This window comes from Lagopus leucura, unplaced genomic scaffold (assembly GCF_019238085.1).
Source record: "Lagopus leucura isolate 7727_CA_CO unplaced genomic scaffold, USGS_WTPT01 Super-Scaffold_741, whole genome shotgun sequence".
Taxonomy (NCBI): domain Eukaryota; kingdom Metazoa; phylum Chordata; class Aves; order Galliformes; family Phasianidae; genus Lagopus; species Lagopus leucura.
This window is the reverse complement of record NW_024962256.1, coordinates 11,785,201-11,812,478: the sequence shown is the minus strand read 5'-3', so window position 1 is coordinate 11,812,478 and position 27,278 is coordinate 11,785,201. Positions and strand designations below refer to the sequence as shown.

The window sequence follows — 27,278 nt, the reverse complement described above, 5'->3', positions numbered from 1 at the left end:
GGCTGTGTGTGGGGTGGGTGTGTGCATTGCTGTGCCCACAGGCAGTGGAGCACTGAAGCCCACACGCTGTGGTTGGGCATCTGGGAATGTGGTGGTATGTTCTGCCGGTGCTTCCACCCATGTAAGGACGTCACCATGCGCTGGAGGTGCCACCAGTGTGAAGCCCCCCTGCTTTGCCTTACCCGGGCCTGCCGTGGGATGCTGTGGGGGTGCTGGGGCAGCTAGGGGCTCACGCTGATCCAGGTGGCTGTGTGATGTGCTCCTCTGCCCCACGCAGGCTGAAGAAGAGCCAGGAGCAGACCGGCGAGTCCACGTCTGCCCCCGAGAGCACCGCTGAGGCTGAGACAGAGGCTGAGGCTGAGGCTGAGCCCTCCAACCTGAGCATGTGCAGCTCCGTGTGCTCCTCGGCGGGCAGCAGCTAAGCTGAGGCCGCCCTGCTGCCGCCCACTGCCGCCTGCCCTGGGTTGCACTGAGTGCCTCTGGCAGTGCCCTGCAGCACCTGGCACAGCAGCTCATCCCGCAGCGTTGTAGCAAAACAGTTCTCACAGAGCTGAGCTCTGCATTTACACAGGCACCAGTTCCACTCACTGAGGTGCTGCCGTGGGTAAGGATACTCACTATGCAACTTGTCGGAGGAAGGAGACTTATTTCATTACTTGTTCTTTTATAATGTCAGATTGCTGTTTTAATGCAGTGCGATGGCAACGTGAGAAGTTACATCTCCAAGATGGGAAGCCAGCAGGAGGAAAGCTGGATGGGTGGCTCACGCTGTATGAGGCACCGCTGCTAGCGAGGGCTGCGTGGGGCCGAGTGCTCCCACTGTGAGCTGGGGCTGCCCCTGCTGCAGCCACATCTGGAGCAGGATGGCCCTGCAGCTCAGGGATGGCGTAGGCAAACTGTTGTCCCCTCACCACTGCCAGAGTGTCGTTCCCGACTTGGGGTAAATAAATGTTCTTTGTGCACTTCTGGGGCTGGGTAATGATTAAATACGTGATCAATATGTAAAGTGTACTTAAGATACTTGCTTCCTTCATGCAGCCGCTGTGAGTGGCAGGAGCCGTGTGGCAGATGGGGCCATTTGGGCTCTGTGTGCCCAGGTTTGGGGGATGCATTTTGTTACAGGTTCAGGTTTTTTCGGAAGCAGTTTGTGACCTTCTAGTTCTGCTTGGCCATGAAAAGAGGGCAGTGTCTTAATTTACTCTTCAGTTTTCTCTAATTTCAGCGTAAAGTAGGAGTGCTGTACATAACTTACCAAAACCTGTTTTTATCTTCTCAGTAAGACAGGAGCTCTCTGATGGCTCCGCTCTGGGGGTTGCCTTTCTCTGCTTTCAGAGGCCTTCACTCCGTTGGCTGCTCAATCTGCTGCGTTGTGGCTTTTGGTTGCTGTTGTCAAACATGAGCCGTGGGTTCTGCTGCAACAAAGCCGTTGTGCTGCACAGATTGTAGCAGCGGCGTTCACCTTAAAGCTAGCGAGATGTGTTTGCTGGCAGATGCCAAGGAGGTGGCTGGGTTTGCATCCCTGTTCTATATTTGTAACGCAGAAATGCATAGAAAAGGTTTTTAACAGATGCAGACTTTTAGGACAAACACTGCTGCGTTTTAGTTTCTGTGGATGGAATAGATCAGCTTAACCGTGCACAATTATTTTATATGAAAGATGACACTAAACATTAATTTTCCACAGTTTTATGTGGAGATCAGTGACTGTGCAGAACCACACGTTCATGAAGGGGCAGCAGAGGCTCGAGGTGCAGACCCCAGCACCGGGTGTGCAGCGATGGCTGGGTAGCCCTGCGCCCAGCCCCGTGGGACGGCCCATCTGAGCGCTGCTCCCTGGGCTGAGCTGCCTGCAGCCCTGCTCCCCCCGCTGTGCCCACACGCTGCCTCTTTCCCCGGCGCTCCCCAGCCCTGTCCCTTTTCCCCCTGCACGTCGTGCAGTGCCCAGCAGTGCTGGGGGCACCGCGTGGCTGCCGCCCCAGGGTGAGATGGGGGCTCAGAGGCGGGGAGGACAGACTGCAGAGTGTGTGCGTCTGCCCCGGCACCAGGACAGGGGACACGGCCAGCTTTGGGAGCACGGTGCAGTCAGGGCGCTGTGAGTCCAGCACCACTTGGGTCTGGTTTCCAGCCGTGCGTGGATGTGTGTTTTGCTACTGCCTGCCACAGAGCAGGTTCCGTTGCTGCCCATTTACTTATGCATAGAAGCCGGAGATGAAACTGAAAGCGAAGAGTGATGGTGAGGAGGAGGCACAGCGATGGTGCATCAGGCTGTGCTGGGCTGCGGGCTGCGCTCTGCACGGGGCTGTGATGGCTGCACTGCCAAAGCCCCGAGCCCTCCTGTCCGTCCTGGGTCAGTGCTGCTGTGAGCAGAGCTCACGGCCCTGTGTGAGGCGCTGCCATTCCTGACCCCACTGCAGAGCCTGCGGGAGCCAGTCCAGCACCGCTGTGCATCTCCACAACAGCGTTCTGTACATAACTGTTCAAACACGTGCATCTTTTGTATGACAGATTTATACAGGGAGTGCCGTTACCCGCTGTGAGACGTCTACATCGCCTAGGAATTATTCTCCTTGAATTCTTGCCATGAGGTTTTTTTCTTATCGCCGTTGTATTTGGGAGTTTTGCAGAACTGCATATTTTCAAGTGTTTCCATTGAATTCCACAGACTTTGCTGGGAATTTTTGTAGAAACCAATGCCAGGTCAGGTCCGGATGGGTCTTTTGTTGCCAATTCATCACTCTGCACCTTGGTGAGAAGAGAATAAGAGTAATATGAATGAGGCAATGTGAACTTGAGGTTGGACAGTGCCGAAACCCTGATGCCTTGGTAGGGAATATTTTTAAATCATCTCAGTGTAAATTGAATAGGTAAAGTATACCTTTGTATTTTATGTTAATACATTTCTGTAATTTATTGCATAGCAATACTGCCATGTCACGGAGCATTTCAATTAGGACAACAAATTTGTGTTTTTACAGACACTGCAAGAAGACATTGCCTATGTGGAGTAATAAATGTGTATTTTTAACATTGCCAAGTCTTGGCAGTCATTTCTGGGTTATTGCTCTGCAGGACAATGAGTCCAGGAAAGAGTGTTGAGATACAGTTGGTGCTTCCACATTGCAGACCTCCACTGTTCAGCATCCAGACCACAGCACTGACATCACAGCCAAAATGCACCATCAGTCAGCTGTGCATTCGCTGCTCCTACGGGCAGCACTGTGGTACAGCTGTGTAACGAGCAGCTCCGTGTGCCAGGAATTTCCCCACAGGGGTCCCTGCCCCATGGGGCCCGAGGGCTTCGCACCTGGGTCTTGTGCAGCCACTGCCGTCCCTGCGGTGCATTGCAGAATGCTGCACTGCTGCACCGTGCTGCGCTGTGAAGGCTGCCCCCAAGATGCATCAAGATGCTGAAAGCTCCGTGCAAATACAGCCTGACACCTTGGGACTGCAGGATGCTCCGTCCATCCCACAGCAAGGAAATGAGATGAGCTGCAGGAATGCTGTTGGGGTGCTTAATGCAGAGGTTTAGGGGCCAGCATTGCTGCTCCTCAGCAGCTGCAAACCACACCTGTGGGCCTTTCCCAGGGTCAGACAGGCGTCCCTGTGCCTCATGCCCTGCAGTGCCAGGCACAGCAGTGGCACTCAGCTGCTCCCCTCCGTCTGGCTGAGCCAGCGCCTGACCCAGAGCCTGCGGTGCTGTCAGAGGGAATTAGGGCTGTGCAGCTGAGTGCTGCGGGTGGGGCTGCTCCCTGCAGGCACCAGACATGCTGGCAGAGGGATGGATCTTCAGGAAGGGCTGAGACATCTTGTTGAGACAAGCACTGGGTTCTAACCTTGCTGCCCTGTGCCAAGGCCAGGTAACTCCATGCCAGTGCTGCTTCAGCTCCCCCAGGCTCCTCCTGCAGAGGGGCTGCCCACAGCTGTGCCACAGAGAGCAGAGGGGAGGGGTGGGCCCATGCCCAGGTACCCTAAAATAAATGAGCCCAGCTGCTGGGGATTGCAGCATTTCTCTTGTTAAGAACAGCTGTGTTGGAGCTTGTGCAAGGCTGGGGCAACCTGTGCTGGGGTTACTGCTGCCTTTGTCCTTGCTGGCTCTGGTTTCAGCATTGTGCAGGTGGGGGACACGAGTTCAAGTGAGTGTTTTCACTTGAAAAAACACTCAGTTTTCAAAGATGCTTTTATTTAGATGTAAGCAAAACGCTGCTTGCAAAGAAACTAGATGGATGTTCAATAGCCTTTGCAAAAAAAAAAAAAAAAAAAAAAGGCATTAAACAAAATTCAGTCATTTGTTTAAATCTATCTGAGCATATATGCTTGATCCAGCCACCCCATCTGCATTCTGGTCCACATGCTTGGGCTCAGGCCCACAGCTGCAGCCCAGCCCCACACACAGCAGCTGCACAGCCACAGGACAGAGCACAGACCTGCACAGCACGAGCTGTTCCACAAACCAGTGCACATGGCAAGATGAGGTACGAGCACACAAAGTGAGGCAGGGCAGCTGCTTCCATCACCTCAGGATTTCAAACAAAGTTTATTCAACGCAAGGAACAGAAAACCAACTGCGAGGCATGGGGCAGAGGGACATGCATAGATTCGTGGCATAGAGGTTCACCTGTTCTGTACATACCTTTAATGTAACAAACTGCCTCGCAGAGATTTTATAAAAGAGTCTGCCCTGTGCAAGCAGCCTTCAGCTGGGCCTTTTATTGGCTGTAAGACTTCACTTACACTTGGTACTTGAAAAGCTGTATAAATAACCCTTTTTTTAAAAAAAGTCTGCCTACAGCAGCCCAGCCTGCAGCCCCTGTGCACAGCCCCAGCACAGGGACAGCCCCTGGGGGCAGCTGCCAGCACACAGCGCCTGGCAGGGCTCCTCGGTTAACAGTCCTTAGAGAAGAGCAGTCACTGGGATAGAAAGGAACGAACACCAGACAACCTGTCATGGCCCTCCTGTGCAGAGCAGCGAGCAGCACTGCTGAACACACATTAAATGTACCTCTAGGTGTGGGCATGCATACGCTAAGGGCTCTGAGGATCCAGGTAAGAGACACGGAGCGGGAGCTCTAGGGACTGGGGGACATACAGGTGGGTGAGCTACCTCGGGGTGGGCTTCATCTACTTTCTACCTAAGAGAAGAAGGTTCATCAGGTGCCCAGGGCCCACCTCGCTTCCACCCTGAGCTGAGGGAACCAGCCGTGCCCTCCACACCAGCACCATGGGAGCAGCATCAGGACAGGGAGGTGATGTTGGAGCGCCCGCCTGGTGGGGCCATGATCTTCTGGGCTGTGCGACGGGCAACGTGGTCATCAGCCTGAGAGCCTGGGGAGAGCAGAGCAGGACATCAGTGTGCAGCCATAAGGCCTTTGGGGAACAGCCCGCGTCTCCCTCTAACTCCACTTGGATGCTGCGTTAGCACAGTACAGTATAAATGGCCGTGTGGCCTTCTGGCATTTTAAGGGGCTTCTAAAAGAGGCATGGTCTGACAGCCAGAGAAGGGGGAATGGCTTTGTGCGAAAAGAGGGAAGATGGGGTGGAGGTGAGGAGGCTGCACAGGATGGCAGCATTAGTGCTCCTTCCTGGGAACAGAGCTGCGTGACCCAGCCCTGGAGCAGCACAAACGAACACATCCGCATTGAGCCCTGCCCCACTGACAGCCCTGCCCCCACCTACCCGACAGGCTGAACCCCGACTGGTGCAGGTTGCGCACGGGCACGGCGGGCACTTTGCTGGCACAGCCTGCGATCCTGGAGGCTGCGATGGTGGGCACAGCTTTGGTGCTGAGGACGACATCGTGGACCGGGCCGTCATACAGCCCCCGCGGGACACCATGCACCTCTGCCAGCTGCGGGAGGGAGGTGAGGTGTGAGCCTGGCGCTGCGGTCCACCCCCTCCCTCCCCCCCAAGGCCCCTCTCCCTTCACATGCAGCAGAGGCAGCCCACAGCCCAGGGCTCCAGGTGCTGGTAGGTAGTGGGCAGCAGAGGGGGCGCATCCCGCAGGCACACACCTCAACCAGAGCAGCACAGTGCTTCATTCTATCAACCTCTGTATTCTTAGGCATATGGCCAAAACCAGAGTGGAGCAATAGCCCCTGTACCAGTATGCATCACAGCTCTGCTTCAGGCTGTGTTGTCTCTGCAGCGAAGCAGACTAATGACTGAGAGGCATTTGAGAACCAAAGGGTCAGCACACACGTGGTTTGCAGATGAGAAGAGCAGGGTTTCAAATTAAAAGCACAGGGCCTGATGGGTTCTCCACAAGCATACAGTATTTTCCACAGCAAGGTTTCTGGTACATCACCTTCATCCTGGCCCCTATCTCACACAGACAGTGCTCTGATCAGCATCTTGCTGTGCTCCTTTTGACCCTGGCTTTTCCTGAAGCTCTGCTTGAACCACAGACCAGGAGGCAGGGGCCGGCTGTCTGGTTGTTTGCAACGTGCCCAATGAGGCTGCCCAAGTGAATTAGCTTAACAAACGAATCACCAACAGCCGGGTCTGACACTCAATTATCATCTACTGGGAGACCGGGGACCTTCAGGACGTGAGCGTTTATATTTAGCAAGCTCTGTCTGTCCTCTGTGACAAAGCAGTGGCACCGGGCGTCTCCTTTCAGCACTGACACAAACACAGGCTGACTGCCAGCCCCGCACAGCTCCCTGCACACACAGCACCGAGGTGCTGGGGGCTGCGCCACCACCGCACTGCAGCATGGACACAGAGGTGCACACTGCGAGCACTGCTGCAGCAGCCAGCGCTGTTGGTGTGCCTGAGGTTTGAGATTTTTGCTCTTCAGTGCATAATGAAAGGGTCTGAAATAACACAAGGAGGAAGGTGCGGTCCTTATGGGGCATTCTACGCCTTTGCACGTCTTTGTGTCTCCCAGGAGAGCTGTGCTGGCACACTGGGAAGGGCTGCTGTTGCTTCCAGTAACTACGACCACTCCACTAGTCGTGGGCAGCAGCCAACTTGCAGAGTGGTAATACAGCAACACCATAATTCCCAACAAAAGCAGAATCAAATTCTTCCTCCCTACCTATAGAACAAACAGGTAGAGGTTGCATTTTTGCTCTGTAACTTTGTAATAATTGAGTAATACTAACACCTGCATAATCAGCTGCAATCCTGCAGCAGGCACTGCAAGCAGTACGTGCCACGACACTGACCAGGGCATCACAGCAACATTCCACCAGCACAGCTCTGCTGCCTGCTGCACCCCAGTGCTTGGAGCAGAACAGGGACCACAGTGCAATAATGCAGAGGTTGTGATTATGGCAAATGAAGTTCTCCTTACCCTGTTCCTCGCCTTTATTCTCTTATAAACAAAATCAGGGAACGTCTTTCTGGGAATGAAGCGACCCGAGCCCTCGGTGACAAACAGGTTCCCATCCTCAAGAACGACTTTCCCCTGACTGATGACCACAGCAGGAGCCCCATGACACTCCGTGCCTTCAAATATGTTGTACTCCACGTTCTGGAAGAAACAAACCAGGATGTTTAATACTCAGAATGAGATCAGCACTTAATTGCTCTGCTCTGCAATGAGCACAATCTGTGTGAGCTCTGTGTTCTGGCAGCAAAGCATCATGGCTCAGTCACTGCTGCTCAGCCCAGTCCCAGCCCTCCCGACTGTCCAGCAGTGCACCAAACAGCACGCTTTGCATTTCACAAAGGAAACGCAAGGTTTTCCACCTGCTCCTCCATTCACATGGCAAACGCCCTCATCTTTCTGAACTGAAGAAATACACTGCTTTGCTGCTCCCAGCCAACTGTAAAACCAGCTCAGGAAAATAATCAAGATATCTTACCAAATTGTGGGTTTTTGCTGAGATGATTTTTGTAGCCTTGGGGTTCCACAAGACCAAGTCTGCATCAGAGCCCACCGCAATTCGCCCCTTCCTGGGGTAGCAGTTAAAGATTTTGGCAGCATTTGTGCTGGTCACTGCCACGAAATCGTTCTCATCCATCTTCCCTGAGACCTGAGCAGCAGGAGGAGGGAAGGGCTGTTCAACACAGGACAGCACAGCAGACCCACCGCAACCAAATCATCCCTGGGAGCTAAGGATACACTAGAGGGTTTGCTTTCTGCACTGGGAAAGATAAGGTCTCTGGAGAGGGCTTCCTTCGTAGGCTCAAGTGAGACAGGAGACTCACACCCACCAGAGATGGCTAAGGATATTTCAATACAGAAAGACAAGAAGTGAACCTAAGAATTAACTGCCTTAAATATCTTAATTCTCTTGAATTGTCTTAAGATAAATGGTATTTATCTCAAGAACAAACCTTCCGTCAGACTGTGACCCAGGGATGCTCGTGGGGCAGCGGCCCAGGGCTGAGCACTGTGCTCAGTGCGGGGCCAAGGTGGCTGCAGGCAGACAGAGGCACTGTGGTGATGCTCCATCCCCACCCCCTGCGAGCACCAGCAAAGAGCAGCATCTCAGCCCTCACAGCATCACCAAGAGCTGCCTCCTGACTGCGCATCACAGCGCGGGGGCTGCTCCCCCACCGCAGCCTTTGAAGAGGCTTTGAAGGCGCTCAGTGTCACATTTCCTCACTGCCGAGCTCTTTTGAAGGAGCTGTCTAGACAGTGTCACTCTGCAGGGCTCAGCTGAATTAATGAGAAATCTGACATCACCCGATTTGAGCACTGCTCCCATCCACTCACATTCACAACCTGGAAGGAACCAGGTTAGGTATTTCTGCACCTACCACACACTTCTCCCAGATTATGGCCATCCGCTCCTCGATGCCATTCGTCCCCTCAGGGATGAGGGTGAAGTTGTCCTTCCCCACGGCCTTCTGGGCGGTGGTGAACGTGCAGTGAGCGCTGCCTGCCACCTGCAGGTCCCCGCTGCACCAAAAGGAGACACGGTCAGAGGACACGGCAGACACAGCGGCTCTGAACGGGCTCCTCAGCAAACCTGCCCTTCCTGCGGAGCCACGTGCCGGGAGGCTCGCTGGGAGCTGTGACACAACAGCCCTGAGCTCTGACTGGGGGACGTGGGCACTATGCGCAGTGTGGGCAGGCTGGGGTTGAACCCGGGGGTCTAGGAGGGCGTCCCCACCCTGAACTGGTCTGTGATTGTATGATACACGCTGATCTCATCAACGCAGGCTCACAGGCAGGCGGCTTAGACCCCTAAGTCCCACTGGAAGTGAAGAGGTGCACAGAGGTATGGCTCTCTATTCATTCACAGCACTGGAATCTTGTAGTAGCAGCAGCTGTAGCCTCATGAGCATCTCTGCCCTTTTCTCCTAAACTGGCTATAATTTCTATTTATTCAATATCTTGATCTCTGTACCTCCCTTTTGAACCTCAAGCCCTTCTAATATGAAGACGGTTCTAAGAAAAACCATTCTGATGCACTTCCAGAGTACCTTTTAAAGGAAGGATACAACAAGCACATCCCAGCCCTGTAGCATATTGCAGGTTACGCAGTGCTGCATGGACATGCACTGCACATGGCTGCGGCCAGTCCCAAAGGGTCACTGCTGCATCCTGCCTGCTGTTCAACACCCAGCGCTGCTGCTGATCAAACCCTTCATCTGACATCAACACCCTGGAGCTCAGTGGATGCCCAGGCTGCGCCGCGACCCCAGGGCCCCCCCTGGCTGAGCCCCAGGCTGCACTCACCAGGACAGCAGGGAGGAGAGGCGCTCCGGTGTGGTGGGGTCGGGGCTGAGCGGGGGCGAGGTGACGAAGGCCGCAGCCTTGGCCCAGTTCTTGCTCCAGTAGTGTGAGCCGTCGGCGCCCAGGCTGGCGGTGATGGGCTCACCGTACACCACAGTGCCTGCAGGTGGGGTCAGGGCAGTGCTCAGAGCCTCAGCCTCCGTTCACAGCACGCTCACTGCTCGCCGTGCCGCTTTCATTGCTCTCTGGTGTTCTCAGCACGGCAGCTTTTTAAACTCAGACTAAAACCTCCGATTACCTCGGATGTCTGGGAAGCACTGCCAGAACACGCTGTGAATGCATCTATTCATCCTCAGAAAAACATACATTTCCAGCTGCAATTTGCTCTGCAGCCTTGGGCTGGGTATTGGGAAAAAGAGAGCAGCCAGGCGCTGGCACAGCTGCCCAGGGTGGGCAGTCCCCATCCATGGAGGCGTTCAGAGCTGCAGGGATGTGGCACTGAGGGACGTGGGCTGTGGGCTGGGTGGGGGTCTCAGAGGGCTTTTCCAGCATTAATGGTTCTGTGGCTCTATTATCTGTACCCAGCTGGTGTCCCTCTGGCTGGGAGCAGATGTGGCCATGCACTGCTGCTCTCTCAGCACACCGCTCTGCTCCTGACTCCCTGCAGGAGCACAGCTGGCTCTCCCACCATTCCCTGGTTTGAATTTAAAGTTTGCTCCAGTTTCATTTTTCACTTAGATCATGATAAATGAACAGAAAACAACTCCTAATCTTTTTTCAGCTGCATCTGCTGGGATTCAGGTGCCAAAGTTTCAAGAACATCACATCTTCTGAGTGCAGCTCAGCGCAGTGAGCTCCAGCACACAGCAAGGAACAGCCCACACCAAGAGTTAGCACCCTTACAGAGACAACTGGGGTGATAACGAGCTCGCAGGCCCTGCAGCTAGAGTAGCATTCCTGGATGTATGTGAGTGGGCTCACGTAGCATGCAGAGATGACACAGAGCCTTACCTTTTCTCTTTGCTTGAGCTACCACATCCGCTGCACCTTTGCTCATTATTTTCGTTACGTACAAGGGGCAGTTGGCTTGTTTTGCTATTGTAATTGCACGGTACACGGCCTCTGCTTCAACCTGCAGACACAAAAACAAAGGCACAGAGCATCTCCTCGCAGCCCCCAGGAACACGAGCAGCAGCTGCCTGCAGTTCTTTGGAAACGTGGGCACCATTACCTCCTCAGGGCGGCTCAGGACGTGCCCCTCTGGCCCAGTGATTCCGATGTCCAGCAGCCTCTTCTGCTCCTACAGGGACAAAGACGAACAAAAGCGGTCGGTCTGAAGCAGTGTGGGACACAGACAGTGTTCAGGAGCAGCCACAGGCTGACAGCAATGAGGAATACAACGATGTGACACCACAGAACACGAGGTGGCAATGACCCTCCAACCTGTTTGCCTAAATAAACCAATTTCAAGGATCAGGATTCTGCTTGGTGAATGTAAGCTACAAGGAACTGCACATCTAATTCTGCTGCACAGCACCCATTCGCAGTGCTTGTCTAGCACTTCCTTTTCTAATGGGAAAAAGGAAAATAATGAATAGTTTGCAATACCAAATAAGGTACTGACTGTTGGTTCTGGTGATACATATCAGCTGTAATGCAGATCACTGAAAAAACACAACTCTTCAGCTTTCTCAAGTAGTAGAGTCACCTGGCTACACAGGGGGTCTACATAAGATAAACAGAGGGATAAACACCACTGAGGGTGGACAGGCAGCCTTCAGGGAGCCCCTCAGAGTTGAACTACTAAGCAGATTTCTGTGATGAAACCCAGGTGAGTGTGCGGAACTGGGAGGATGCTGCTGCTATTACCAAGAGCCCCAGATCCCCCTGCACGCTCCTGCCACAACAGGATTTCCTACCAGCCCGTCCTTCCAAAGCTTTGGTAAGCAGATTGTCCCGGAGGCCAAATCCCACCACCAGGTGCGTGTGGGAGGAGGGAGAAGGGGTGGGATGCAGGGACAGCCACAGCCCCCAACCTCTTCACATCTCAGTTAATGTGCAGCAAGCAACCAGAGACTGCTCTGCTGCAGCAAAACCAGCCCACGTGGTGAGGTTTCTATCAGAAACAACCTGATGCTGAACAACCCAGGTGATGCCAGCAGACAGCATGCACTGCAAAATGCACGCTGATTGTCTTCACAAAGCAATAGCGTCTGGAGCAGGCTGCTCCTCTGTCTCACTTGGACAAATTCCTATTGATTTTGCAGCATCAAATGAGCACTAAAAGCATGCTGGCACTTCCTATCAGCCACTACAGCCCATCTGCTAAGTCAGCGTTTTGCCTCACACCAAATTACTCTGATCAGCTTGCAATTTGAATGAATGTAAGCACAATACCTCCTCTATGATGTCTCCATTTTCAGCATGCACTTGGGCTATGGCCCCCAGGTCTCGAATAATGCAGAATATTTCATACATCTGCCAAGAGAGAACAGGTGCCCAATATCAGACCAACGATGGATTCTGCTCACTGGGCGTCACTGCTTCCACTGCACAGCAGCTGCCTGCATTACCTGCGCATCGGTGCACTGGAGCCTGTCCTTGTAGGCCATAAAAACCAGGAAGGAGTTCACACCTTAGGAAGAGAAAACGAGACGTGCAGTGATTGCCAGAGCTCAGAGCCTGGGCACGGCTGAGCTCTGTGTGGGCTCAGCTGTGAGGGCCTCTCCTATTCCTAAGCACTGTTAGAGCACTATTTCAACAGAGAAACAGGCACACTGCTTTGCACACAACCCCTTTTGTTCCTATTGAACGCAGAACACGATTCACGGAGCAGAGTCAAAGCCTGAGAACTGCCAGCGTGTTTTATACGGATAAAGGCAACAACTGATTCTAAACTATGATCAAACCACAAACTGTATTTCAAGAGAAGGTAAATATGAAAAATATGTTTTAAGCTCCAAATGGTCCATTACTCGGCTGCTCTGTGTTTTAATAGGAGATTCATTGCAATTTTTTATGCTAAACGACCAATTAGGGCCTCGCTTGCAAGACTGCAAATTACACTGAAGTCATTTAGCGTTGTGTTAGCATATCTGAAAGCAAAATGCAGCTCCAAACTCGGCATTAAGAATTAATGAAAGGCACAAATTCCTGACGCCCGGCCAGCACCTCCCTGGGCTGCATCCAAGGGATGCTCAGAGAGCGCAGGAATCAGAACACAAAGGACATCTCCGGGAAAAGCCCAACGCTTCACCCCGTTCTGGAGCCCAGCCTTCAACGTTTGTACTCGAATAGCTTCTGTAAGTCAGAGCTCAGGCCCTTACCCTTGTCCTTCACCAGCGCCTCCAGCTCCTCCTGCAGGCCCTCGTGCCAGCGCGGGATGTCCATGTGCAGCGCGTAGTCGCAGCAGGCCCTGCTGTCAGCACGCTGCCGCCACTGCTCGTAGGCAGCCAGCAGGCTGGTCCCAGCCTCGGGCAGCACGTGGTCCACTGAAAGACACCGCACGGAGCTGGGGGGCTGCCTGGCACCACCGTGTGTGGCTGGACATCAGCGCAGCCGCTGCCTCAAAGAAACACCCCGACAGCAATTCATACGCACAGAACCATCTGAGTTGGAAGGGACTTCCAGAGGCCAGCCCCTGCAGGGAGCAGGGATGTCCACAGCTCCATCGGTGCTCAGCGCCCATCCCCTGCCCTGGGCTGCCTGCAGGGATGGGGCACCTCCACCCCTTGGGTGGGCAGATGGATGCACAGAGCTGGGGCAGGGCTTGCAGAGCTCCCTGCAGACAGGTGCTGCTCTGTGGACTTTGGGATCAGAAAAAGAACGAACAGAAATCAAAACTGACATATGTAACAAAGTGGATCCCACACTCACAGAGCTGATAGATTTATAAGTATAGTTGCATAGCTATTAAAATATATGAAATGGTGATTAACGTTTTCTCCTGTTCTATTGTCATGAGATTCAAGTTGGGTATTAGGAACAATTTGTTCTCCAGAGAGCAGCCAGGTGCTGGCACAGCTGCCCAGGGGTGGGCAGTCCCCATCCATGGAGGCGTTCAGAGCTGAGGGGATGTGGCACTGAGGGATGTGGGCTGTGTGGGGGTCTCAGAGGGCTTTTCCAGCATTAATGGTTCTGTGGCTCTATGAGGTGAAGCAGGAACTGCTAAGTGTGTTCAATATACACGTATTGCAAGAGGAGGTTACTGAGAAGTACATCATGCATTCGACTTTGCTTTTTAATGCTTTGGTTACTACAGAAAAATGAACATTTCTCTGCTAGGAGGAGAACGAAGCTCTGCCATGACAAAGGCCCTGCACAGCACCCAGCTCAGCGCTGCCCATCTTACTTATCATCGTGGTTCCTCCCGCCAGGGCCGCCCTCGTGCCTTGGTAGAAGTCATCAGCAGAGGCCATTCCCATCACAGCCATCTGCAGCCTCGTGTGCACATCGATGCCACCCGGCACCACCAGCTGCCCGTAGGCATCCACCGTCCTCACCCCGCTGGGAACAGCCAGGTTCTCTCCAATCTGTCTGAACACAGCATTCAGGTGAACACCCAGCCCAGCCCCGCAGACAGGAGCTTCGTGCAGACTGAACAGCACTGGGATCTGCCCGGCAGCGACATCGCAGAACTTCACTTACTTTATTAAGCCATCCTCCACATATATGTCGGCATAAAAAGACTGGTCATCGTTGACGATCTTCCCGCCCTTGATCAGAAGCTGCTCGCTCTAAGTGGACAAAAAACAAATGTAGGATTTCTTCCCGTGGACGCTGCTCACGGTGAGATGTGGGATTGGGGCTGCAAGCACCGCTAAGTGCATCTCATTGACCTGCTAATTTATTGACACAATTAGCTTTTCCAGTCTCGGAGAGGTGGTAACGCCTCGAGGCCTTTCCTCCCTTCAAAGTAAGGCTGCAAGCCGCTGTCAGATTAATGAGATCTTTAACCAGAAATATTAGAGAGCTGCAGCATAATTAGAGGGCTCCTTTCCGACCCTCTGCTGCATTAACGAATATCAGCGAGGCTGCAGTGGGCGGTGCTGGGGGCACAAACACAGCGAGGGACGCACGCGGGGCTGCCGACTGCCCCAGCATTGCGTGCTGCTGCGGGACAGCCTGCAAACACGTCGGGGTGCGGGGAAAGGGACCTCCTGGGTGCACGAAGGAACCACGAGCAACGGCGCTGCCTTTCGGAAAAGGCATTTATCGCATCGCTATTGTTCGTGCGCGTCCCATAACATCAATCACGAGGAGCTGCGCCGGCTGCCCCACGGGCACAGCGCAAATCCCCGCCCCCGGCCGGGATGGCGGCTCCGATCCGCACGGCTGCGCTCAGACAGCGCGATGCGTGCGGGGACCGCAGGGTGAGCCGACGGGAAAACACAGGATAAAAAGGAAAAAAAAAAAGAAAAAAAAAAAGCAGCGTCGCTGTCTGGAGATTTCCCTCACTTCTGCTCGGCAATAGGAGCAGGGAATCCCCTCCTACAGCAGCAGCGGCGCCGGTTGGCGGAGCGCTCCCAAACAGAGCGGCGACAACAGGCGGAGGATCTCCGCCGGACCCCCTCAGCGCTCCGGGCGCGGGATGAAGCGCGGGGCATCGCGGGGCTCGGGGCGCCGCGAAGAGCGGCGTCCTCGCCTTTGTGCGCGGAGCGCGGCTTTGTGTGCGGGGCCGCCGGGCAGACAAAGGCGCAGAGCCGGAGCTCCGAGTCACAGCGGGTCACGCGAGGCCGCCGCCACCGAAGGGCCCTGCGCCCGAAGCCGCGATGCAGGGCTGGGGGTCGCGGCTCGGGGCCGAACGGCCCCAGCGCTGCGGGGCGCTCTCCTGAAGGAGCCGAAAGCTCCCAGCCGGAACGCGCGGCCAGCCTCGGCTCTTCCGCTCCCGCTGCCGGACGGCGCGAGCCCGGCTCCCCCCCTCCGGAGCCCCTCACCGTGCCACGAGGGCCGCTCCTCTTGCCCGGGTTCGACATCTTCCGCTGCTCCGTGTGTCTGCGTCGTGCCCGGCCGTGCGCGGCCCCGCGCCTGCGCGCCCCCCGCCGCCGGCTCCCCCCGCCCGCCGGGGCCACGCTCCCGCTGCTGCCGTCGGAAGCGGCTCCGCGGCCGCGGCGGTAGCTCCGCTCCTGGCACCCATGCCGCCCGGCGGCGCCGTGCTGGCCGGCCCGGCCCCCGCGCGAGGCTTCCCCGACGGCACGGGACGGAGCGGAGGGCCCGGCCAGCCCCACACGCACACAAACACACACACACACACACACACACACACACAAACACGCACCTGCCGGCAGCCGTCGGACGTCCTGACGTCTCGACCCGCGGTGGCGGCCCCTGCAGAGCGCGGCGGCGGCGGCGCGGGGCTGCTGCTGCCGTCGGACGGGGTCGCGGAGCCACGGGACCGACCGCAGCCGCCGCCACCGCCGAGCGAGGGGAAATCCAACGTCTTGTTGTCGAAGGCGTCCTCCACGCTGCAGAACATCCCGCCGCGTTTCTGTCGCGGCCGAGGGCTGCTCGCTCCCAGACCCGCGAAGCAGGCGGGCAGCGGCTCGGCGCTCCGCTCCGCCATGGCCTGCACCGGGCGGCACCGCGCTGGAGAAGCACCCGCAGCCGCTCAGCGCCCACCTCCGACGGCCGCGGCCCGTCCTCTGGGAGCGGCCCCCCGCCGCGCCCGGCGCTTCTCCGCGCCGCCCCCCGCCGCGGGCGGCACTCCGCAGCGATGGCAGCGCCGTGCCCCAGAACTGCGCGCTGCTGGGGACTCCGCCCGGGGCTCCGCGGTCAGCGGTTTGAGAACGGCAGAGATGGGCGCTGAGCCCGGCAATAGGGGCTGCGCTGCGGGTGCGGGTTTTGTTCCGGGTATCATCGATGGGTCGGGTGGAACTTCAGCTGTTTAAAATTAGGGCATAATGGAAAGGGTGAGCGAAGTGAGTAACACCTGGCTTCCACCTGTGGCAGGGAGAAAACAAGTCGCCGATTTCAAGGTTTAAAACAGCTCTTTTTATTAAAAGTTTACAATAATTTATGTATTTTACAAATGAATAGAAAGTCTCTTGATATATATCATATGAATCACGATACAAAAATACGTGTAAAATTCTGTAATTGATCGATGCAGCCCCGCCTTGGGCCCAGCAGTCGTCGCCTCAGCACCGACCCCACGTTCTGCACTCGGGATGCGGCTGCTGGAGGTCACAGCGCAGCGCACAGCACGGCGGCCGGGGAACCATTTTCTCCGGTTCGCATCGATGTTCAGCGTTCCTTTTTAGCAAACGCACCTCGCATCAGTAGGGGCTGTGCTGCACTATTCGCAGCACGGATTCCTGAGCCCCTGGGCTGCCGGTGGCTCCGTTTGGGAGCTGCGTAAGGCACTCGGGGATGCGCTGAAAGCTGGGGTGCTGCTGGAGCACAGCGCTCACTGACGGCCGCGCTCCTGCAGCTGGGTGAGCTGAGATCAGAGCGGCTCTTAGTTCAGCTGTGTTGCATCAGTCCAGCCCAGGCCGTGCCTCTGCCCAGCGCTGCAGTACCCGAATTGGGAGCACCTGCGACTCCTCCGGCGTTCCTCCAGAAGCTCCCCGTGCTGCACATAACACACTGCATGCTCTTTCCAAACTCCGGTAGGTGAGATCAGGCTGCCATAGCAGAGCAGCGGTGAGCGGGCAATGCGTTCAGTGCGTGCCCCTCCGTCCTGTTTGGAGCAGGGCTGGGGCTGCCCAGGGCCCCTCAGCCCCCAGGACCGAGCCCCGAGCCTCCCCAAGCCGAGCACAAAGCTGAGCTTATGTTGAGCTCAGCAGCACGTCTGAGTCGCTGTCCTTCTGTGCCTTTAGACAGAAGAAACTGTTTTAAAAACATTCTTTGAGCCGTTGTTTTCTTTCCTATGTACATAACTTTTTACATGTAAATATTAACATCTACATAAACGTAATCCCTTATTTACACATGGACCTGTCCTGTACAGCTTTCTCATTAAAGAAAACACCGTAAGGAAGTCTAACCAAGAGCTGGACCTGTGCGGCACACACACGGGACCGGGGTCTGAGTTACGGGGGATCTCAGTTTGGAGGCGGCTCTCTGCCCCACGCCGCCCCCCGGTGGGGTTAAGGCATTCTGCAGATGCCACAGAGCACATCCCGGGCCTTCCTGCCTTGCAGAATCCCCACGAGGGCCCGCCGTGTGCCACACACAGCTCTGTGCAGTGCTGCCGCGTAACTGAGTGCGGTAAGACGTTGCGTTTAAGTGCAATTCAAAACGGACGTTTGGGATTTGACTTCTTTGTGCATAAAATGTGGAAGGGACTGTTTGGCTCATCTGTGTCACCCCAATGTAGGTGCTTGTGTGGGGTGGAGCTGGGTCGGGTACATGACTCCTATCAGATATATGCTGATATCGAAGTCCATAACCTTTGATTCTCGTTTTGTCCCATTATTTCAGCACAGATGAAACACTCTTCTGAACAATCTGAGCTCTGACAGTTCTGCTGTTGGCTCCCGTGCTGCTCAGTGCCCGGTGTTAATGGAGGGCTGCTGTACCAACACCAGGGCTTTAGAATTTTGTTATCAACAGATTCACTTCTCAGCTTTCTAAAGCTGCCATGGGTTGCAGAAGCGGCGCGGGCACCTATGGGAGAAACAAACACAGGGGTGAAGCACAGCCAGAGGCCCCTCCTGCAGCGATGCTGATCCCAAACACTGCAGCACTTCTGGGGCCCCCCTCCCACACTGCGGGGTGTAACTGCTGGGCAGCACGTGCACCTGTGTGAAGGAGGCTGCAGAGCAGCCATGCAGGGCTGAAACAAACTGCTTTGGGACACAGAGCCAGCGTTGGCGTGGCTCCCAGATCCAAGGCCTTTAGCTCCTTCAAAGCCTTGTGTTCGTTTGGCAGCATATGGTGCTACTGGTGAATCTGCACTACACCTGCATGGAACTGTCATGCAACCGCGCAGTTGTGTTTAATTGCTTAATGATGTTTGATTGCTTTTTAAGAAGACAAATCTATTAGCTAACAACTGTAATTGTACATAAACCGCGTGGAACTATTTCTAAGTAAGGAAGAAAATATGGGGTGGTGTATTTGCAGCTGTTGGTGCTCCGCAGCCACCCTACCAGAGCAATTATTGCAGGCTGGGCAGGCTGTGCTGGTCTGGCAGGGGTGAGTGGTGCAGCCCCCATCTCCACGGCTGTCACAGTACTGCCATCTCCTTCACAGCCCCCTCATGGTCCTCCTGTCAATTTGTGGCAGCCCCAGGGCTTTTCCTGCTCGTTAAGAGAATGAAGCCAGCCACTGGGACAGCCCTACTTCAGCAAAAGCCACCGACGGAACACGTTTGCCTACATCTGCCTCTGCAGATCTTTGTAAGAAAGCCATCACAGGTCTGAGCTCCTCAGACAGGTTCTTTTCCTGGTGGAGGTTCGTCTGGGAGCTCTAATTGCCCAGTGGGGCAGACACATCCCGCACAGCACCTGCACTGCTGCTCAGGGCAGCCTCCTGCCACGCACTGCCTGCTGCTCTGTGCCCACTCACACCACGGCCTGCTGCAGCCCTGCACCTCACCCAGCCTCAGCCTCCTCTCCTGCCCTCCTGTCACTGCTGGAACTACTGGCGGAACCCTGGGCTGGGTGCAGACACATCCCTATCCTTAGGAAGCCAGACTGAGAAGCAGGAGCTGGGCAACAACACCTTGAACTTAAACTTAAGCCAGGTCAAAGAGTCATTGTTCTCACTCTTCAGAATTGTCATTCTCCACAGTACATCTAAGAAATCCTTCCTGCAGCTCTGTCTATGCACACTGTGGTGGTGCTGGCAGGGTCACACCAGTCCCTCACCGTGACACCATTGGGCAGCTGGATCTCCTCCTCAGCCCCACCACACGAGATCTTTACAGATGAGGAGGACGAACACGACAAGCCGTGACTGACAGCACTGTGACTTACACAAATGAAGTTTAATCTAGCTGTTTGTGTGTATACTCCAAACTCCATTCCTCAGACAATAGTTAAGGGCTGTACTGTGCATCTCAGCCCCACCAAAGTGAAGGAACACAAAGTCCACACGTCCCCAGCTCATTCACAGTTCATTCTTGGGACTCTGAATGAATGAAATGGGAAAGATTGACAAAGACGAGTTTGTTTTAGCTGGTCAGTTTCCCTTGTTTCCTCCCTAACAGAAGAGGATCCTGCCCTGTCTGGAAGATACAGTCGTGAAATGAGAGTAAACCAAGGAGAGAATGCTTTGGACCTCATGGAAATGAGATCTGCAGTGCTGCAGCCCCCCTGAAGGTGAATGATAAAAAGGGCAAAGTTTGTTTTAGAAAAGAGTGCTCCATGGATCATTACCTCTACAGGGCAAATCTCAGCTTCTGTGCTGCGTTAGGGCTGAATGGGTCACTCGATTACAGCTACTGCCCTGCTGGCTTTGGTGAACAAAACATTGCATTGCTAACATGATACCCAGTGAAAACAGTTGTCACTGCAGAGCGTGTAACCCGGCTGGCATGCCAGGACACTGGCAGCATGAGCAGAAAGCTCTGTATGACACTGCTCCAAACCTCAGCTCTGTGCTGGATGCTGCAGTTTGAGTGAGCAGAGCACGCTGTCCTGCCCTGTGGATGGGAGCCAGCAGACACTGCTTCCGAAATGCAGCAGCTGTGGGAAGGCCCGACAGATGTGGGGGCCCTTTTAAATGTTAATCAAGGTGTTTAACCCCATATTTATGCAAGCTCACAGATCAGAATTTGACTCTTCCACGAAAGCACAGACCTGGAGTTCAGGAGGTTTGAGGGGGAGGCCCTGCAGGAACTGCAGCACTGAGAGATCAGAGACCGCCCTGCTCCATACAGCAAACATGAGGACACTTGTATGAATTAATTGTGCGCTCGGCATCAAACACCACCCTGCAAAGCAGGGCTCTGCACATCAGGTCGTGCTTTGACCATTTCGATGACTTCCATCCTTTCACTGAGCTCTCCTGAAGAACGCATGGCGAGCACACAGCTCTGCTTTTATTCACCTCTGGGTCTGGAGCTGCTGTGCTCCTGGATCTCAGAAGGAAACTCAATCAAACAAACCCTGTGCTATTCAGAGGTGGTGGAAGCACCCTGCTCAGGCCCTCAGAAAGAGAGCAGAAGTGTATCTGTTCATCTGACTGAAATGGTTGGCTGCAAGCTGACCTTAACAGCAATACAAGTCAGTAGAAATATTTTTCCAGCAATGTTAATTCTAAGCATTTAACTGTCTGGGGGGTCCTGCTTCATTACAGAAACCCTGTTCTCTGCTTAGCATTTTAGGTGTCTGCATTTTGTAGCTGTATCTGATGGAGAAGGACATGATGCCATTGTCTTTTCTGGGTTTGTGTCCAATTAATGCAACAAATCAGTGCTGTGTGAAGTCTGTTGCTCTGGAGCGGCATCTCACATAACTTCCAGAAAGCAGACTTTCTGCTGACAAGGAAAACCTCATCAGGTCTGCTTCACACTGTTTTCTGGTGGAATTGGCCGAACAGTAATTTGCAGCCTTTCACTTTGGCTTCATGAACTGAAATCCCTCCGTGATCAAACCTCCAATCCGCGCTGTGCTCAGGCAGCACCGTGTCGTTATTTCTGCCCGAGGCTCCTCCCTCTCACCTCGTCTCCAGGCACTGCAAATTCAGGCTGACGCTGTCATTTCTATGCATTTCTACGCACTTCAGCCCATATAAATCCCTGAAATATTAAAGCAGAAAAACGGTGCAACGAGGCACTCCACACTTTTCTGCATGTTGGTTATTGTTAGTCTGCAGGAAACCCCTTTGTTAATACTGAGCCACATTCTGCTCTTTACTGGGATCAATTACACAGGATTTACATCACAGTAAACACCAGCAGACTTCCAGCCTTCTGCTTTATATGCTCCCATTCATCCCACTGGGGGGGGGGGGCTTCCTGAAGTCCTGAATTTCCCCTATTTGGCTCATGCTAAACAAAGATGTTTTGAGTCCTTCTGCACAGCAAAGGATCCCCAATTAGTATTCTAATAACGTAGCTTATTAACCTTGCCTCCGTACCCCTGCGAAGTAAGCCTTTTACAGCCCCTTTGAAAATAAATGGAAATATACAGGATGTGGCCGATGGAACAATGAAGCAAAATTTAAGCTCTAGCAGCTCATCATCTCTCCTGTGGATCGTTTCTGCAAAAATGTGCCGCTGACCTTAAAAAAAATCTCTTCTGACAACTGAAGCACACCAATAAAAAGTGCAGCGTTATTACACCGTCAATAAATACAGTGATTTAGAGAAAAGTAATTATCTACCAAAGGAACAGGATAGCATGGACAGATCCTGGACAGAAGCATGGACATAAGGTCGTGGGGTGACCTCATTGCAACCTAAAGGAGCCTACAGAGGGGAGGGGAATCAATTCTTTGAAAGGGTTGATGACTGCAGGACGAGGGGAAATGGTTTGAAGTTGAGGGAGGGAAGACTTATGTTGGATGTCAGGGGGAAGTTCTTTGCTATGAGAGTGGTGAGGTGCTGGAGCAGCTGCCCAGACAGGCTGTGATGCCCCGTCCATCCCTGGAGGTGTTCAAGGCCAGGTTGGATGGGGCCCTGGGCAGCGTGGGCTGCTGTGAAATGTGGAGGTTGGTGGCCCCGCATGTGGTGGGGGGGGGGTTGGAGATTCATGATCCTTGAGGTCCCTTCCAACCCGGGCCATTCTGTGATTCTGTGATCCAGCAGTGGTGTAAAAGGAGGTGACCCAACGGGACAGCTGGCAGCAGAAGGCTGCTCTCCAGCTTCACTGCTGGGCAGGTGTGAAGGCGCCCAGAGGTGCCATGGGGAGATAAAAAGATGAGGTGCTGAAGATCTTGATTTGGCATTTCTAATTGCTCTCCTGCCTGCAGTAGGAAAGAACGCTGAATATTCTCCGTTAAAAATGGCACATCCACTCCTCAAGCAAATTCGTGCTGCTGAAGAAGAAACAGGAGGGTAGAGCTGTGTCACTGCCTGGGATTATTGTGCACCGTGAGCCCGAGGGCGGCCCACTGCTGCTCACGGGGGTCAGGAGGAGGCAGCTCCCCGTGCTCTGCAGGGCGTCCTGCACGGCCCGTGTGCTGAATGGCAATGGCGCCCACCTCGCAGGCTGAGCTCTGCCAACATCTAACATTTTCAATACCTAAGTTTAATTAGAATAGTAAATACACTGCTATCTTGTATTATCAGTAGGAAACCTTTGCAGTCGTGAATCTGGATTGCTGCCTGAGTGCGATCCTGCCCCACGAGGGGTGTCTCCCTATGAGGGCAGACACAGGAACCGCCTCCGTCGTTCTGTGTTATCCGCTCCGCTCCGCAGCGCACTTTGACATCAGGGCCGGCTCCTGAGAGCTGTGCGGGAGCCCGAGGGCAGCAGGGAATTGTCCTGGGAACCCCGACAGCACCGTGTGCTGCGCTCCTCCCGAGGGACGGGGCTCCTCTTTTTAACTTCTCCTTATTAAGCGAGATCACTGGGACAAAAATAACGGGTCTGGGGGCGCTTAAACCCTTCTACAGGTACGAGAACAACGAGCCCCGGCGGCGCTGCCGCCCCCTAGCGCCAGCAGCCCGCAGCGCCGCCATCGCCGCCCCGCCGCCCGGAAGTCAGTGAAGAACAGAGCCGGAAGTAGCGGGCTCTGCCGCCCCGCAGCCGCTCTCTGTGCTGCAGCGCCCCCTTGCGGCGCGGCGGAGCTCTGTGCAGGAGGGTTGGGGGCGGCCCCGTTTCAGATCGGTAATTTCCAGCCGCAGCCCTGCGCCGTGTGTCGGCAGGCTGGGCGGGAGGGAGCGCTGCGGAGCGGCACGGCAGCGGCTCGCGGCTCCTTCAGGGCTGATCCTGATGGACTCTGCTTTTGGGAGTGAGCACTGATTTGAAAAAAATAAAAGCCCAACAACGAAACAACTGTGCTCATACTGAAATTCGGTGTCGAAATTGTGGACTAAAGTAAGACAAACTAATAAGTCATTTACATAAAGACCGTGGACTATTCCATTTCTTCTCTGCGTTATTATCACAAACAGGTTGAGTGAGTCAGACCGACAGCCACGCAGTTACGAAGGAAGTCATACATGTAATTATATAATAAATCAGCTTTTAGGAATCTCCTGCCTTACCTGTCGGAGCTCCCTGGCTTCGCGTTCCTCCCGGTGCTCCCAGCGGTGGGCAGCGCTGCTCCCTGCAGCCCGTGCTGCTGGGGCTCCAAGAACAGCAGGCGGCTCCTGTCATCCACCAGCAGGTCCGGATTTACACACCTGGCTCCAGTTCCCACGTGGCGAAGTACTGGTGGGACTCCCCTGGGGTTCTTCCTCCTCATCTGTTGCTATCGAAGATTCCCTCTCCTGGCTCTGAGCCTGGCCTCGGGCACATGCTCTGTGTATCCGTGCCTGCGCTCCTTGTGCCACCTCCCCCATCGGGATCAGGGATGGTGTGTTTTCAGGTTCACTCTTTCTCAAGTTGAACGTTTTAATGGACAGCGTTGGGCCTGTTAGCATCATTCAGGAATAGCAAGCTCCCAATTAGCATGCCAGTTTTGTCATCGTGCTGCGCAGCATGGCCTACTGACAGCTCAGAGCCGAGTACAGTTTCATTTCCTGAAGGGTTCAAACAGAGCTTCACGTTTTTCCCCTAATCCTGGCCTTGTGGGGCAGTCAGCAAATTGGGCAGACCCCGTGCTGTGATGAAATGCCTGGAACACAACGCACTCTCGTAGTTCACGTTTATCTTTTCAGGAGTTATTCACCTGGAGCTCTCTCTATAAATTTCTTTCAAGACAGATTTGTAAATAACTATGAATCACAAATATAAATGACTGACATATAAAACGGGACATAGTCACTTCCACAGAGAAGCAATTCTCTACCTGCTTAGCAGGGAACTAAAATATATTCAGTGTATCTGAATTAGTATACTGCTCCTTAGGTAAAGCTGAGTTATTCCAAGCAGCAGAGACAGGCTTGGGAGAAGCCCATAACTGTTAGCAGAGGCAGGGCTTTTTGGCTTTCTTCTTTGTCAGCTTAGTGCCAGCTTGTGAAAATGCACGGACAGAGGTTTCAGCGGTGCAGACCCTGCCTGTGCAGGAGTTCCCACACAGCCTGGTTCATCTTCAGTCTGAAAGGATCATAGGGTTCGCTCCTCCATCTCCAGCAGCAAAATACAAGATACATTTGGCTTTCTTGACATTGCAGTGTCTCTTTCTCTGTCTTGGCAACCAATGCCATCTTCCACTTAGTAACAGTAGAAGCAATTCCAGCTTCATCAGTAGGCTGAAACAAGAAAAATATATTAAAACATGGATCAAAGAAAAGAAAATCCATTCATAAATAACAAGCACAAAAATTCTGTAAGGTTCATATTTGCATATATCTGTTTGAATTATACAACAAGTAAAAAAGCATTTGTGTCATATCCCATTGACTCTGTGAGTAACAGAGACCGTTCCTTCCAAAGCTGCTCATGGCCAACGTGGCAATCTCTGCCACCTCTCCAGGCACAAATGGGTTGGCCTTTTTTCTCCTGTTTTCATGAGATAATGGGTAATCCCAGCAACACCTCGGGCACACATTAATTTAAGGTGTGGGCAGCTCTAGAGAGTGCACGGACACAGCCAGGGCAGGCTGTGCAGCACTGGTGGGCTCTGTGCCACGTGGGAAGAGGAGGGGACCCAAGCAAGCCGAGTGCTTACCTTCTGCATTTGGCCTGGAGGGCTATGACCAAAGAATGAAAGCTAGAGAGAAAAATAAAAACAAAAATAAAAACTGAAAAGGGGAGGGAAAAGAGGAAAAAATGGAAGAGAAGAAAGAGAGTGAGATTTTACAGTGTGTTTAGCTGAGAATAAGCCATGGTTACAGACAGTGCAACAAATCTTTGTGTTGGGGAGCAATACTGACTGCGGGGTGACCCCCAGAGCCAGCTCTGCTCAGCTCAGGCAGTTACCTGCATCCCTTGGGGCATGGGGAAATACAGCCCAGCTGCAGCCTGGGGCAGGCAGGCAGGGAGAGCAGCAGCTGAGATCTTCTGATACTCCAGAAGTGTGCACTGCTAAGGTTGGAGCTTGATTTTGGGCAAGAGTTCAGCTCAACCACTATTGTGCCTGCGGTAAGGGGAGACTTAGACTGGGTATAAGAAAGAAGTGGGCAGTGAGGCACTGCATGGGCTGCCCAGAGGGGGGGTGGTCCCTGCAGACAGCCCAGGGCAGGGGATGGGCTCTGAGCACTGATGGAGCTGTGGGTGTCCCTGTGCATTGCAGGGGGGCTGGACTAGATGGTCCTCACAGGTCCTTTCCAGCTCAAATGATTCTAAAATTCTATGATTCTACAGTTCTGTGATTCTGCAAGTTCCCTCTTGGCAATTGCTCAAGGAATAGATGTTTCACATGAGGGCCACGTTAGGGCAGAATGGGAGTTGTGGTTTGGCCAAAATTGAAGCTGTAGGAGGAGAAGTGGTGCCGGGCACGTGGGAGCTGCTTCTGTGTGAGATTCAGGTGGGAGCTTTGGGCACAGGGAGAGAACTGCGAGAAGGTAATTTATGCACAGCATCACTTTTTGTAAGATTATTTTCTTAGCAAAGATGGAATGAAGATACAGACATGCACACACCATGTATCAGCTGCTTCATCTGCATTCCCTTACCTTTTCCTCTAACTCTTTTATTTGTCTTTTTTGGCCTTCAATTCTTTCTTCTAGCTCTTTAATCCTCTGTTCAATTTAAAATTTAAGAAAAATATATTAACCAACCGAACGCAAACGTACCCAGAAGATGTATTATTTTCAGGGATGTGACTCGCATATATCTCTTCTAAAAAACAAATGTGTGCTTTAAGCCATAGACGAGTCCTCTGTTAGTGCAGCACCACGCACGACAAACCCACGAAAGCCAGGCTGCCATTTCAAGGGATGCTCTGTGCAAACCAAACCTGGCTCCAACACCAGGGACCCCGGTGCGGCCCTGCGGGGGTGGCGTGGATCTCACCGTGCCCCTGCGCTGAGTGCTGCCTGCCCGCTGCAGCACATACCTGCTGGGCGTGCTGGACGAGCTCCATGCGCTCGCGCAGGATTTGGGCGTCCCTCTCCCGCAGCTCGCTCATCACCTGGCGCTTCCACTGCTCTACCGCGCTCTTCAGTTTCTCTTTCTCCTCTTCTGAAAGAAGTTCGGAAATTTTGGCTCCAGCTTCTTGCTGCAGGGCATCATAGAGCATGGCTTCTAATTCCAGAATTTGCTAATCAAAAATAATATATACGGCTGTCAGCTCAACATGGTCATGGGTGGTGGGACGGTTTAGTGGGGAACTGGTCATCCTTCCTCTGTACGACAAGGGGAGGGCTGGGGGCGGCGTGCTGCACAGGGCAGCACAGAGCTCAGCCACAGGCAGGGCGCTGGGAGCCCTGTGCTGCAGGGCTGTGGGCTGAGTGGCTGCTGGGAGGGCCCCGGTCCCCCCGTGTGCCACCCAAACACGGGGGGCTCAGCTCCTGCTTTCACGGAGTTGGCGGACGGTTGCAGAAAGGGAAAAGATGAAGTAGTGTGGTTGGAACCTCTGGGCTGATTGAAAATGTCAGAGATGTCTGCTGTGATAATTCAGCTGAATTCAAAACGAGCAATTTGCTCCATCTGAGGTGGCTGTTGCTGCTTTTTTATTATGACTTAGCAGAGTCAGGGCAGAGTAA

General features: G+C 53.9%; 3 protein-coding genes across 5 annotated transcripts in view; 1 reads left to right on the top strand and 2 right to left on the bottom strand.

Annotated features, from left to right (window-relative positions):
- The window catches only part of STK32C (serine/threonine kinase 32C), a 60,836-nt gene extending 57,826 nt beyond the window's left edge, over window positions 1–3,010 (top strand). The window contains exons 12-13 of one of the 2 annotated variants that reach the window (XR_006177506.1): window positions 278–604; window positions 695–3,010. Coding sequence is in view for 1 of the 2 variants with exons in the window: in XM_042863728.1 (XP_042719662.1) it covers window positions 278–422 (145 nt within the window). In the remaining variant the exon portion in view is untranslated. Of the gene's footprint in view, window positions 1–277 lie in introns of both variants that reach the window. The other variant, XM_042863728.1, reaches the window with a different exon arrangement.
- Window positions 3,011–4,292: 1,282 nt separating this feature from the next.
- On the bottom strand, window positions 4,293–16,193 carry DPYSL4 (dihydropyrimidinase like 4). Of its 2 annotated transcripts, none has more exons than XM_042863737.1 (14): window positions 15,909–16,193; window positions 14,279–14,367; window positions 13,983–14,167; window positions 12,958–13,122; window positions 12,205–12,266; window positions 12,029–12,109; window positions 10,863–10,931; window positions 10,643–10,763; window positions 9,635–9,791; window positions 8,710–8,851; window positions 7,809–7,979; window positions 7,295–7,474; window positions 5,674–5,845; window positions 4,293–5,322 (listed from the first exon to the last, which is right to left on the bottom strand). In XM_042863737.1, the coding sequence occupies exons 1-14, from the start codon at window positions 16,191–16,193 to the stop codon at window positions 5,231–5,233; spliced, it is 1,971 nt and encodes a 656-aa protein (XP_042719671.1). In that variant the 3' UTR covers window positions 4,293–5,230. The 2 variants fall into 2 exon arrangements, with proteins under 2 accessions (XP_042719671.1, XP_042719673.1); XM_042863739.1 differs by lacking the exon at window positions 15,909–16,193 and adding an exon at window positions 15,568–15,637 and having other exon boundaries at window positions 4,295–5,322.
- An 8,419-nt stretch (window positions 16,194–24,612) lies between these two features.
- The window catches only part of JAKMIP3 (Janus kinase and microtubule interacting protein 3), a 39,419-nt gene continuing 36,753 nt past the window's right edge, over window positions 24,613–27,278 (bottom strand). The window contains exons 20-23 of the mRNA XM_042863740.1: window positions 26,630–26,833; window positions 26,247–26,312; window positions 25,301–25,342; window positions 24,613–24,881 (exon numbers count right to left, since the gene is read on the bottom strand). Coding sequence (XP_042719674.1) covers window positions 24,669–24,881; window positions 25,301–25,342; window positions 26,247–26,312; window positions 26,630–26,833 — 525 coding nt within the window. The 3' untranslated portion in view covers window positions 24,613–24,668. The remainder of the gene's footprint in view (window positions 24,882–25,300; window positions 25,343–26,246; window positions 26,313–26,629; window positions 26,834–27,278) is intronic.

Bases quoted from the DNA above. Each gene is read 5' to 3' on its own strand.
- DPYSL4 (XM_042863737.1), bottom strand. From the start codon at position 16,193: ATGGCGGAGCGGAGCGCCGAGCCGCTGCCCGCCTGCTTCGCGGGTCTG. The intron at 13,123-13,982 runs GTAAGATGGGCA...GGTGTCTTTCAG, and splicing joins GGGAGGAACCACGATGATAA to TGGACCACGTGCTGCCCGAG. The intron at 10,764-10,862 runs GTAATGGTGCCC...TTGTGTCTGCAG, and splicing joins TCCTGAGCCGCCCTGAGGAG to GTTGAAGCAGAGGCCGTGTA.